Below are 11,928 nucleotides of genomic sequence, written 5' to 3'. Positions count from 1 at the left end.
TGCATCAGTGGGCTTGGTAGTAGAGGGTAGGGACGGAATGAAGGGTAGGCAAGAAGAATGTCCCTAGGCTGGCAGGGGGTGGGGTGGGAGGTTTCAGTCTCAAAACTCCCCTGAAAACCAGAGGGAAGTTCCAGAACTCCACCCAAGAGGCTGGGTTTCTGGGGCCCAGAGCTGCCCTCCCCCACCCTAGAATGGGCTATAAAAGTCCCTTCCAAGCTATGTCCAGAGAAGAGCAGGAGGAGGTGAGAGGCCAGCTGGGGGTCCTCACAGTGAGAGGGGTGCAGAGGACCCTCCCTCGCAGGTTGTGAATGTCACTCACATCCCGGCTGGTGAAGCCTCACTGCAGACATGCATCTGCTTCCAGCCTTGGCAGGGGTCCTGGCCACACTCATCCTCGCACAGCCCTGTGAGGGCACTGACACAGGTAATAGCCCCTAGACAGCCAAGGAGGAGGGAAGGGAAATGGAAGGGGAAGCACTTGGGATTTGATGGAGGTCTTGTGGCTCGCTGAACCCTGAGTCCTCATCTCTTTGAACAGACTCTCTTGGGGCAGTGGAGACCTCGGTCCTGCGGGACTGCATAGCAGAGGCCAAGCTGCGGGTGGATGCTGCCTACAATTGGACCCAGAAGAGGTGGACTTGGGTCTGGGGGCAGCATGGGCCTGGGAGGATCAGTGAGGGGCATGGGCGCCAGCCAAGGTCCTCTCACCCATCACCCACCTCTGGACCCTATGAACCTCTCCTGTTGGTAGAGCCTCCCTTCCATCCATCCTTCTGTCCGCGTGCCCTGTCCTGACTGTCCCCCAGGACTGGGCCTCTGCTGGGTGGGTCTGCACCCTCTCTCCAGCCCTCACTTCTCCTCTCCTGGGCAGCATCAAGCAGCGGCTTCGCAGCGGCTCAGCCAGCCCCATGGACCTCCTGTCCTACTTCAAGCAACCGGTAGCAGCCACCAGGACAGTTGTTCAGGCCGCAGATTATATGCATGTGGCCTTGGGGCTGCTTGAAGAGAAGTTACAACCCCAGCGGTCCGGACCCTTCAATGTCACTGGTACTCTGATCCCCACTGAGCCCCCTGGGCCTGACCTGGCCTGGAGTAGAAGGAAGCCAGGAGAGGGAGGCAGGGTGCACAGGCTTGGGGTGCAGGGAGGACAGAGGGTAAAGGGATGGGAGGTACAGAGCAGGCCAACTCAGGCCTGCCCACCTGCCTTCCCACAGATGTGCTAACAGAACCACAGCTGCAGCTGCTGTCCCAGGCCAGTGGCTGTGCTCTCCAGGACCAGGCCGAGCGCTGCAGCAACAAGTACCGCACCATCACTGGACGATGCAACAACAAGTATGTGCGGGGGGCTGCCCCTGCTTGGGGACCCCTCCCTTCCTGCACCCACCCTCTCCCTCCATGCTGAGCCATCTCCAGGCTCTGCCCACTGCTGACCTACCCCACCCACGGCTGCAGGAGGAGACCCTGGCTAGGGGCCTCCAACCAGGCTCTGGCTCGCTGGCTGCCCGCCGAGTATGAGGATGGGCTGTCGCTGCCCTTTGGCTGGACCCCCGGCAGGAGGCGCAATGGCTTCCTTCTCCCTCTTGTGAGTTGCGGCTGAGGGCGTGGGAGGTTGCTTGATCTCTTAAATGTGGGGAGTAAAACACAGCCCAGAGTCAGCCAGGCAGGGCTTGAACTCAGGCCCTTCCACTGACCAGCGCAGTGACTTGTGGCAAATAATACAGCTTTCTGAGGCTTAGTTTCCTCATCTGTAAAATGGCCCTAAAACCTACCTCGTAGAATATTGTGTGAATATGGAAGTCCTTGGTATCAATAGCTATATAGGACGTGCTCTATTCATGCTAACCATTACGGTGTTGTAGAGTTTTTTCTGAGAAAATCAGTGTCAAGTCTTGCTAAATATAAACGGCTCTATACCTTAATCTGACTTTATCTATTGATCTGTTTCACATTTATCATCAGTTTTTTATTGATATATCAATATAGCGGTCTATCATCTACCCATCTATCAACATCTATTAATTAATTTTCTTCTATCCATCCTTCCATCCACTGACTCAGTACTCCCTACATGCATTATCCATCACCTGGCAACCAGCCCGTGCACCTGTGAATCAGTGCTATCGTCTGGGTAGCTATCAGTCTATAAATTGATCTATCTATTTGATCTGCCTTCCCCTCTGGAAGAGCTGGTGAGGTCTGAGCCAGTCAACCTGGCCCCTCTCCTTCTCTTTACCACCAGAATCCTCAGGAGCCCAGCCAGAAACCATCCTTCTAGGAATCAGAGCAGGAGGTGGCTACATCTCCAGGGACAAAGGGGGCATGGAGGGCAGAGAGGGGAAGCTGTCAGTTCCAGCAGGGCAGCTGCTGCTCCCTGAGTCCTGGGTTGGCTCTAATACCTTGTGGGGTCAGGGAGCCCATGTCCCGTGCTGACGTTATTTCCCCCCCAGGTCCGGGCTGTCTCCAACCAGATTGTGCGCTTCCCCAGCGAGAGACTGACCTCCGACCGTGGCCGGGCCCTCATGTTCATGCAGTGGGGCCAGTTCATTGACCATGACCTGGACTTCTCCCCGGAGTCCCCGGCCAGAGTGGCCTTCACTGAGGGCGTCGACTGTGAGAAGACCTGTGCCCAGCTGCCCCCCTGCTTTCCCATCAAGGTACCCTCAGCCAATCCCCCACGCCCCTGTGTGGCCTCCCCAAAAGGCAAGGTGCTGGGGGTGGGGATCTGGAAGACTGGAGCACCATCCTTAAGCAGCTGCCTGTGGAGCTGGGGTATGAGACAGAGACACAAGAAACAGCTGAGCAGAGAGCCCGCACCGTGTGTGTTTGAGAGGTGGGGGTAGGGCAATCTGCCAGGAGGCTGAGGTCAGGCTTCATGGGGTGGGAAGCCCTCGAGACAGGTCTTGACCCATGGGTCTGAATCCAACAGGGGAAGCCTCTGGGCCCCTGCTTTTGGCAACCTAAGGGCCTCTTAGCTCTTGCCCTTCTCTCCTTCCCAGAGTGGTCTAAGGGCCCTGCAGCTCTTGCCAGCTTCTTGGGCTTGGGCTGTGAGTAAGGTCCTAACCTTCAGGCTAGAAGGCAAGGACAGCGTGGGGTGCTAGGGAAGAAAAGATAGAATCCAAGGAGCAGAGTCTCTGCTAGGGACATAGGGTTGACACACATGCACACACACTCTCACATACACACACGTACACACACAGTCACCCTTAATAGGTGGGGCCACATTCATGAGGGATGACATGTGAGGGCCTCTCCCTGTAGCAATCTTATCTATTCCTCAATCCCTGGCTTAGGGGCACCTCCTCTGGGGAGCCTTCTCAGATCTTCCTTTTATACTTTTAACACATGGCCTCCCCTCCTCTCTCCTCTTTTCTTTCTCTTTTTTCTTGCTTTCTTCCTTTCCTTCCTTCCTTCCTTCCTTCCTTCCTTCCTTCCTTCCTTCCTTGCTTTCTTTCTTTTTCTTTTCTTCTTTCTCTTTCTTCTTTCTATTACTATTATTCTGAGACAGAGTCTCGCTCTGTTGTCCAGACTGGAGTTCAGAGGTGCAATCTCAGCTCACTGAAACCTCTGCCTCCTGGGTTCAAGCAATTCTCATGCCTCAGCCTACTGAGTAGCTGGGATTACAGGCACGCGCCACCATGTCTGGTTAATTTTTGTATTTTTAGTAGAGATGGGGTTTCACACGTTGACAAGGCTGACCTCAAACTTCTGGCCTCATGTAATCCACCTGTCTCGGCCTCCCAAAGTGCTAGGATTTCAGGCGTGACCCACCACGCCCAGCCCACATATGGCTTTTCTATCAAGCACAGCAGATGCCACTTCAACCTAGTTTCTTAACTCCATGTGTGTGTCTTTTTCCACTGAACTGCCAGCTTCCTGCAACCTTTCCTGTGTTTTTTGACCTTCATAGTCTCCAAAGCACCAAGCAAGAAAGGGGCTTAGAAAAGGTCTGTCGAATTGAACAGAATTAAAGAAGCTCAAGCCTAAGAGTCAAGAGAACTAAGTTCTAATCCCACCTTTCCTGCTAACTAGTTGTCACTTCCCTTCTCTGAGGCTGTTTTCCTTGCTGTAAAATGAGGATCGAGATTGTTTCCAAAGCCTCATTCATTCCTAACCTTTTGAGACTCTATGAAACAAAATGCTAAGGACACTCAGACTGAAGGGGTGAGCAGCATGAGCCTGGGTGAGTCAAGGAGGGCTTCCTGGAGGAAGGGAGTTTTAAGCAAGGTTTTGAGAGAGGTGGGACACGAGGGAGAGAAGTGAGTCTACTATTGAAGGCGCCCCATGTCACTGGCTCCTCTTCCATCTCAGATACCACCCAATGACCCCCGCATCAAGAACCAGCGTGACTGCATCCCCTTCTTCCGCTCGGCACCCTCATGCCCCCAAAACAAAAACAGAGTCCGCAACCAGATCAACGCGCTCACCTCCTTCGTGGACGCCAGCATGGTGTATGGCAGTGAGGTCTCCCTCTCGCTGCGGCTCCGCAACCGGACCAACTATCTGGGGCTGCTGGCCGTCAACCAGCGCTTCCAAGACAACGGCCGGGCCCTGCTGCCCTTTGACAACCTGCGTGACGACCCCTGTCTCCTCACCAACCGCTCGGCGCGCATCCCCTGCTTCCTGGCAGGTCAGACTGGGAGGAAGGTGGTGTCTTCCCAGGAAACAGCCATCCCTGGGGTCCCGATTGGGAAGTCATGGTGGGATGTGGTGAAGGTACATGGTTTGGGACCTCAGTATTAGGCACACAATAGGCATAGATCTGTGCACAGTCATCACAGAATCAGAACGCTGGAGTCCCTTTCCAAGCTCCCTGTGTGTGCCCAGAGATAACTGCTTAACCATCTCTGGTGAGAAGGCTCTCACCACCTGTATGGTGCCCCAGCTCAGCCACAGGCAGCTCCGACTGTTAGAAAGGTCTCCTTATTTTGATCAAATATTCACCTATTCCCCTTAATCATGCTTCTGGAACCTCAGAAAAGACCCTGTCTCTCTTTCACACAGGAATACCTCAAAGTAGCTGTTACTTCCATCTCCATGTTTTTCCTCTTCTCTGGGATAAATTTCCTTAGTTCCTCCCTGTCCCCACCTGTTGCTAGACAGTTAATACCTTCTTCTGGAAGCTTAATTTGAACTCTCTTCAGGGTCTTTTGCCCCATGTACATGGTTACAAAAATAATGGTAGTCATTTCTCATTGAGATATTTATTTATTTTATTATTATTTTTTAAGACTGGGTCTCACTCTGTCGCCCAGGCTGGAGTGCAGTGGTGCGACCTCAGCTCACTGCAACCTCCACCTCCTGGGTTCAAGTGATTCCCCTGCCTCAGCCTCCGGAGTAGCTGGGATTACAGGTGCCTGCCACCACATATGGCTAATTTTTGTATTTTTAGTAGAGATAGGGTTTCACCATGTTGGCCAGGCTGGTCTCGAACTCCTGACCTCAGGTGACTGACCTGCCTTGGCCTCCCAAAGTGTTGGGATTACAGGCGTGAGCCACCGCACCCAACCTTATTAAGATATTTAAACATGCCATCTCTAAACCTTGCAACAGCCCTGAAAGGAGGGAAATATTATTGGTCTTATTTTACGATAAGAAACTGAGACTCAGGGAAGGTGAATCATGTGCCCAAGAGCACACAGTTAGTTTCAAATGGCAGAGTCCACTTGAGAACACAGTCGGTATTGTTTCCAGGTCTCTGCCCAGTCCACTCTATTCCACTGTTTTCCTCACAGGGAGTCGGCCCCAGCCCCTCTTTTGAAGGATTGTATATTTGTGTGTCCTGGGAAGAACAGCGTGTGCCTTCCGGAGAGGTCTACTGAACTAAGACCTTGTGCAAAAGAGTTTAGTTAAAAGCAAGCAAATGATGGAATTAACTTTCCTTCCCTGCCTGGAGTAGAAAGTCTGTTCCTAAGAACAGTCTCTGCCCAACCCTCCCTCTCTTCCTCTTTCCTTCCGGCTCACGGGGAAGAGCAGTATTATATGAAGCCCAAAGATGGAAAAAGGTACACCAGCCCTTGGCAGAGAACATGTAGGCAGAGGCAGCTCATGGACAGGTGGGCTCGCAGTCCCAAAGTCAAGGTGCCCTTGCCCATAGCTGGTCCGGGCTATGGATCTGGTTGTCTTATAGAGTAGAATCCTTAGGCAAAGAAGCCCTTGCCTGAGACCAGCAGCTGCCCTGTGCTTTCCCACCTAACCCAAGCCTCCTAGGAACCCCTGGTCCTTCTGCTCCTGACCTGTTGTGTTAGGGAGCAGAGTGGCGATGAGGAGCCTCAGCACAGCTGAAGAGATGGAGGTCCAGTGAGGGCCAGGAGTGTGGCCCACCCCGTCTCTCCAGTCCCCAGCCCTGGGTCTGCCCTAGTAGAAAGACATTGCTCTGGGAAAGGCTGCAGTAAATCTGAGCTTGGGGTTTTCAAGGTGACACCCGATCAACGGAAACCCCCAAGCTGGCAGCCATGCACACTCTCTTTATGCGAGAGCACAACCGGCTGGCCACCGAGCTGAGACGCCTGAATCCCCGGTGGACTGGAGACAAGCTGTACAATGAGGCTCGGAAGATCATGGGGGCCATGGTCCAGGTAAGGAGCTCTGCATCCCAGCATCCCCCAGATGACAAGCTTGGCATAAGAAGCAGTCCTTAACACATCCTTGGGGATGTGCCTAAAACCAGCTGGGTCTGGGTGACTGGTGGTGCGCCTGGATCTGTCCTCTTCCCCCGATTCTGCCTCTAACTCTGTGTGACCCTGTCTGTGTCACTCACCCTCTCTGGGCTTTGTATCTCCACCCACTAATAGGAAATTAATATTGTCACATTTGACATGATGACAATAAAGAATATGTCTGAGCCACCCTTTGAAAAGGCAAGGGTGTGGGTGAGTGGCCTCTAGGGAATGTTCCTCCTGTCTTCTCTTCCAGATCATCACCTACCGAGACTTTCTGCCCCTGGTTCTGGGCAAGGCCCGGGCCAGGAGAACCCTGGGACCCTACAGGGGGTACTGCTCCAATGTGGACCCACGAGTGGCCAATGTCTTCACCCTGGCCTTCCGCTTTGGCCACACCATGCTCCAGCCCTTCATGTTCCGCTTGGACAGACAGTACCGGGCCTCTGCACCCAACTCGCACGTCCCACTTAGCTCTGCCTTCTTTGCCGGCTGGCGGATCGTGTATGAAGGTGACCAGGTTTTCCAGGGGAAGGGTGGGGATCATGCCCTCCCCTAGGTGGGACAAGCTTACTGGAAGCCAGACTGCTGCAGAGGCCACTGCTAAAATCTCCCCAGGACAGTGGAAACAAGGCAGGTGCCAGCAAGACCCTCAGTCACAGGCCTCCCATCCTCTGTGGAATGAGAGGATTTTTTAAAGGGGTGGAGGCTAATGTCAGATTGATGGGGAGCTCACCTTCCACTCAAGAAGTGTCTCCCAGCTCCAGCTGCTTCCTGCCTCTCCAGAGCTCTGTTTCCTGACAAACATTACTGAACATACCCAGCTGGCTTGTCCAGCTCCGGGCTAGTTTGGCATCATGTGATAACCCAAGTAGCTTCCCAGAGGCTGGTCCAATCTGTGCTGCTCACATTCCCTGCCACCAGGTGGCATCGACCCCATCCTCCGGGGACTCATGGCCACCCCTGCCAAGCTGAACCGTCAGGATGCCATGTTAGTGGATGAACTCCGGGACCGGCTGTTTCGGCAAGTGAGGAGGATCGGGCTGGACCTGGCAGCTCTCAACATGCAACGAAGCCGGGACCATGGCCTTCCAGGTGAGGGCGCTGTCCGCCTCTTCTCCCAGCTTTGCTCAGGCCAGGCTGCTCAAGGGGTCTGGGAGGACCCTAGTACCTCCCTTCTGACTGGGACTATCTACAGGATGTACAGGGGTGCAAAGCCATGCAAGGCCAAGGTTGATTTCCCAAAGCACCCCTGGAACACCGCTTGTTGTCCTGCCATGGTTCCCCATCCACTGTAGGGGCTCCAGCTTTAGGTCCACCACAGGACCAGGACTTAGGCCCAGGAGCTGAAAAAGGGAGGCTTGAACTTTCCAAGTAGAAAAAAACGCAATAGGCTTCAAAGGCAGGGAAGAACTGCTCCATTCCCAACACTCTGGCAAGATCCAAGGAGGAAGGCTAAAATCTCGGAGCTACAGAAACATTCCTTGCTCTAAGTGGAGAAAGGCAAAGAGTCTTAGAGGCAGGGAATAGGTGGAATAAAACTAAGGCTGCAGTGACTGTTTGGTGAGGGCACAAAAGACTTTATCCCAGGAAAGAAGAAAATGTAGGCACTTTGTTAGTCACTTTCATGTACATTAATTTGTTTTCCCAATCACCTTGAGAAGCAATGATTACAGTCATTTTATAGATGAGGAACTATGTTCAGAGACAGCTAGTAACTTGCCCAAGGTCACATAAATAAGAAGTAGTAAAATCTGAATTTAAATTTACAATTTCTCCTTTCTTCCCCCTGTTCAACCCCAGTAGGGGAAGGCTTTGGCCACTGCCTTGCTCCTCTCTCCTTCCCACCTCCTACCTCCCTGTCTGGAAAGAACCTGAAGGCCCATGTGCCCATGTGTGAAGCAGTGGTGGCACCTCCTACTGCCCACCCCACTTCACACGGCGCCTGGTAGAGCACAGCAGGCACTCGAGAAACCTGAGCTTCTTTCCTTCCTTAAACGTGGGTGCTCTTGGCAGCTAAGGAGCTGTGGGCGCTCCCTGCTGGAGAGCTGAGATCGCTAGCCACCCAAGTTTCCACACTGCGAGTTTCTGCTCCCCGCAATAGCTGTGCCCTCCAGAAATATTATCCTGACACTAGCTCTTACAATCTCCTCTAATCCCTTCCCAAGTCCAACATCAAACTGGGAACTGGACAACCTGGTTTGAGCTCCACTGAACAGTAAAGTGACCCTGAAGTCCATGGTTGCTCAACTTTAGTAAACATAGTAGATATAGTTAGCATGCCATAAAAGTACCTCACAAAGGTGCTGTGAGGGTCCTGAGATATTCACCCAACAGTGCTCAGTATGGTAAAACCCTGTGTGGTTTTCATGTGTTCCGCTGAGGGATGGTGTGTGTGAGTTGTGGTTCAATGGATGATGTTGGGCTGGTGTCCCTTTGGGACATGGCCAAGCTATCTCCTACCTTGATTGTCACATCTTATGATGTGGCTTGGTCCTGTGTGGGATCCTGATGGCTGACAAATTGGTACGGCTGGTCTTTGGAAGTTTCTGAAAACTTTAAAAACTGCTTTATTGAGATACACCATAAAATTCACCCATATGAAATGGACAATTCAATGATTTTAGTGTATTTAGAGTTATGCAGCCATCACCATGATCTAATATCACATCATTTCCACCACTCCCCAAAGAAACCTTGTAAGAACAGTCAATCCCCATCCCGACCCCAGCCCCAATCACCTCTTAATTTACTTTGTGTCTCTATATTGGCCTATGCAGGACCTCTCATATCAAAGGAATCATAGTGTGCCGTCCTTTTCTGAGTAGATGAATTTTATCCACGCTCTCCATTTGTTGGTTTGTTCATTCATTTATTCTTTCACTCATTCATTCATTCTACAAACCTGATGGAGAGTCTTTTATGTTCTGGGTACCGTCTTACTTGTGTCTAACGAATGCACTCGAGCCCAGTAATAATATCATTAAGTGTTGGATTTGTGGTTATGTGTTTTGGGTTAAAACAGCTTTTTAGGTTAGGACACACTCCTTAGTCTGATGCACACTGAGCACGGTTGTCCACTCACATTTTCAATCAGAGGACAGAAACCTGGTCTTTGGAAGGTTTAGGGCCTCTTCTGCCAGCAGGATCTTCTGGGTCTGCCCAATATTGACTGGCCACAGCTTCCTCCCAGAGGACTGGTGGAGAGAAGCAGAAGCTAATGGGAGGTCAGCAAGACTGAAGCTGCTTCTCCCCGTTCCCCTGCAGGGTACAATGCTTGGAGGCGCTTCTGTGGGCTCTCCCAGCCCCGGAATTTGGCACAGCTTAGCCGGGTGCTGAAAAACCAGGACTTGGCAAGGAAGTTCCTGAATCTGTATGGAACCCCTGACAACATTGACATCTGGATTGGGGCCATCGCTGAGCCTCTTTTGCCGGGGGCTCGAGTGGGGCCTCTTCTGGCTTGTCTGTTCGAGAACCAGTTCAGAAGAGCCCGAGACGGAGACAGGTAAGTGACCCTATCATAAAAGACATTAGCACCAGAGGCAGAGTGGAAAAACACTAGCATTTCAAGACTAAACATTGAAGATCACTGCTCTTTTTAATATCATTTCTTCCAAGTTCACAGGATCTGAAATCAGGAGGCTCTTCTCTGGAAAGCTGGGTTAAAGGAAGAGAGACACTGACCCAGGCAAGGCCCACATTGCCTGAGCCGGAGTCATCTTAAACCCAGGAGGTAGCCTGGCAGCCTCGCTGTTCTGGGTTGGTAGATCCCAGAAAACATGAGCAGAAAGGGCGAAATCTGGTTTCCCTCCAATAAGTTTGTGATTTAAGACCTGACTCCTTATTTGGAGTTGGTATTGCCTGAGTTCAAATCCAGCCCTGGCCACTTAAATTACTGTGCACTGAATACTGGGCAATTTATTTGGCCACTGAATTTGTTTCATTTCTAAGATTCCAATCTTGCAGGAATTTTGTGAGAACTGAATGGAATAATGTATGTAAAGTGCCTGGCACACAACAGGTGCTCATGACAAGGTAATTCCTCCCCAACCTTCACCCACATCTCTTGACTGCCTGGTAGGTTCTGGTGGCAGAAACGAGGTGTTTTCACCAAAAGACAGCGCGAGGCCCTGAGCAGAATTTCCTTGTCTCGAATTATATGTGACAATACCGGTATCACCATGGTTTCAAGGGACATCTTCAGAGCCAACATCTATCCCCGGGGCTTTGTGAGCTGCAGCCGTATCCCCAGGTTGAACCTGTCAGCCTGGCGGGGGAAATGAGGCTTCTGCAGGTAAGGGGAGGCCACCTCCAGCACCCTGGGCTGGGTTAGGCCCTCATATCCTTCCCTGGATGGCTGGCTGAGTCCTCTTAGGTCTCTAAGCAGAGAAAACAGAACTTGTCACGAGGGATACCGTACTCTTTCCAAGTGGCTTCCCAATGTACTAGCTTCTGGGCTGACAGTCAATCCCAGGCCCTAGGACTTTGGCGAGGAAATTAGGAGCATCCAACTATCCTCAGTTTGGTCACTAATACCCGAAAACAGCTCCATTTCTAAATGTCCAGTAAATTCCTCACTTATCCGTTCTGTTACTTCCACAGGAGTCTATCCCAAGCCTCCAACTTTTGGAGACAAGGAGAAGGGGAGGACCATGAAGCTGCCTTGTCCCCCTGGAGCAACTGCCGCCTGCTGACGCTTCTGCTGGCTACAGCTCAGAGCTGGGTTCCCCAGCCGGGAGTGAGAGCTGGGGGCTCCTAGCAGCAATGGACCTTCCCGCCGTGGGAGTCTCTTAGGTATTAGGTTATGAATCAGTGCCACGTGCAAAGGCTTGGGAGCCAAGCTATGTGGTCTTGCACCCCAGGCAAGAAAAGTCAGCTGGAGGGTTTACAGTACTTTCTACTGTTTCCCAGCCCTCCCTCCCCTCCCTCACCGTGACTGAGAGACCACTCAGTCCTAGCCTGCAGAGACCCCACAGTCCTCCTCTGAGCCTGAGGCTGGGCAGCATGCTCTGCTTCTACCAATAAAGCACTGCTAAGGGCAGGGGCTGCTGTTTCTGTGTGGGGCTAGGGAGGACGTGGCCTCAGTTCCATGCTTTGCTCCAGGTGTTGAAGAGAAGTGCTGCTAACACGCACGCTGGCACAACCATCTAAGCCTCTCCTGGGGGCTGAATTAGGAGAGCCCAAAGAAACACTGTGGAGTAGGGAAAGGCAGAAAAGGGGAAGGGCAGACATGGTAGGGCCCTGACATTAAGAAGAACACGCCAGCCATACC

General features: G+C 52.2%; 1 protein-coding gene across 1 annotated transcript; it reads left to right on the top strand.

The window, feature by feature from the left end:
• Positions 1-227: 227 nt before the first annotated feature.
• EPX (eosinophil peroxidase) lies at positions 228-11,697 on the top strand. The gene is made up of 13 exons (XM_050764682.1): positions 228-424; positions 539-632; positions 872-1,047; positions 1,215-1,332; positions 1,453-1,582; positions 2,448-2,654; positions 4,309-4,627; positions 6,415-6,575; positions 6,913-7,168; positions 7,581-7,751; positions 9,924-10,161; positions 10,738-10,950; positions 11,259-11,697. The coding sequence occupies exons 1-12, from the start codon at positions 349-351 to the stop codon at positions 10,937-10,939; spliced, it is 2,148 nt and encodes a 715-aa protein (XP_050620639.1). The 5' UTR covers positions 228-348; the 3' UTR covers positions 10,940-10,950; positions 11,259-11,697.
• The last annotated feature ends 231 nt before the right edge of the window (positions 11,698-11,928 follow it).

The sequence above is a fragment of the Macaca thibetana genome, chromosome 16 (assembly GCF_024542745.1).
Source record: "Macaca thibetana thibetana isolate TM-01 chromosome 16, ASM2454274v1, whole genome shotgun sequence".
In the NCBI taxonomy this organism is placed as follows: domain Eukaryota; kingdom Metazoa; phylum Chordata; class Mammalia; order Primates; family Cercopithecidae; genus Macaca; species Macaca thibetana.
Note: the sequence above shows the minus strand (reverse complement) of the source record. Positions and strands in the feature narration are given on the sequence as shown.

What these genes read in the sequence shown, in the direction of transcription:
- EPX (XM_050764682.1), top strand. Translation starts at nt 349, where the DNA reads ATGCATCTGCTTCCAGCCTTGGCAGGGGTCCTGGCCACACTCATCCTC. An exon ending in ATGGCTTCCTTCTCCCTCTT is followed by an intron (nt 1,583 to 2,447) that starts GTGAGTTGCGGC and finishes TTTCCCCCCCAG; the next exon opens with GTCCGGGCTGTCTCCAACCA. An exon ending in CTGGCGGATCGTGTATGAAG is followed by an intron (nt 7,169 to 7,580) that starts GTGACCAGGTTT and finishes CCCTGCCACCAG; the next exon opens with GTGGCATCGACCCCATCCTC.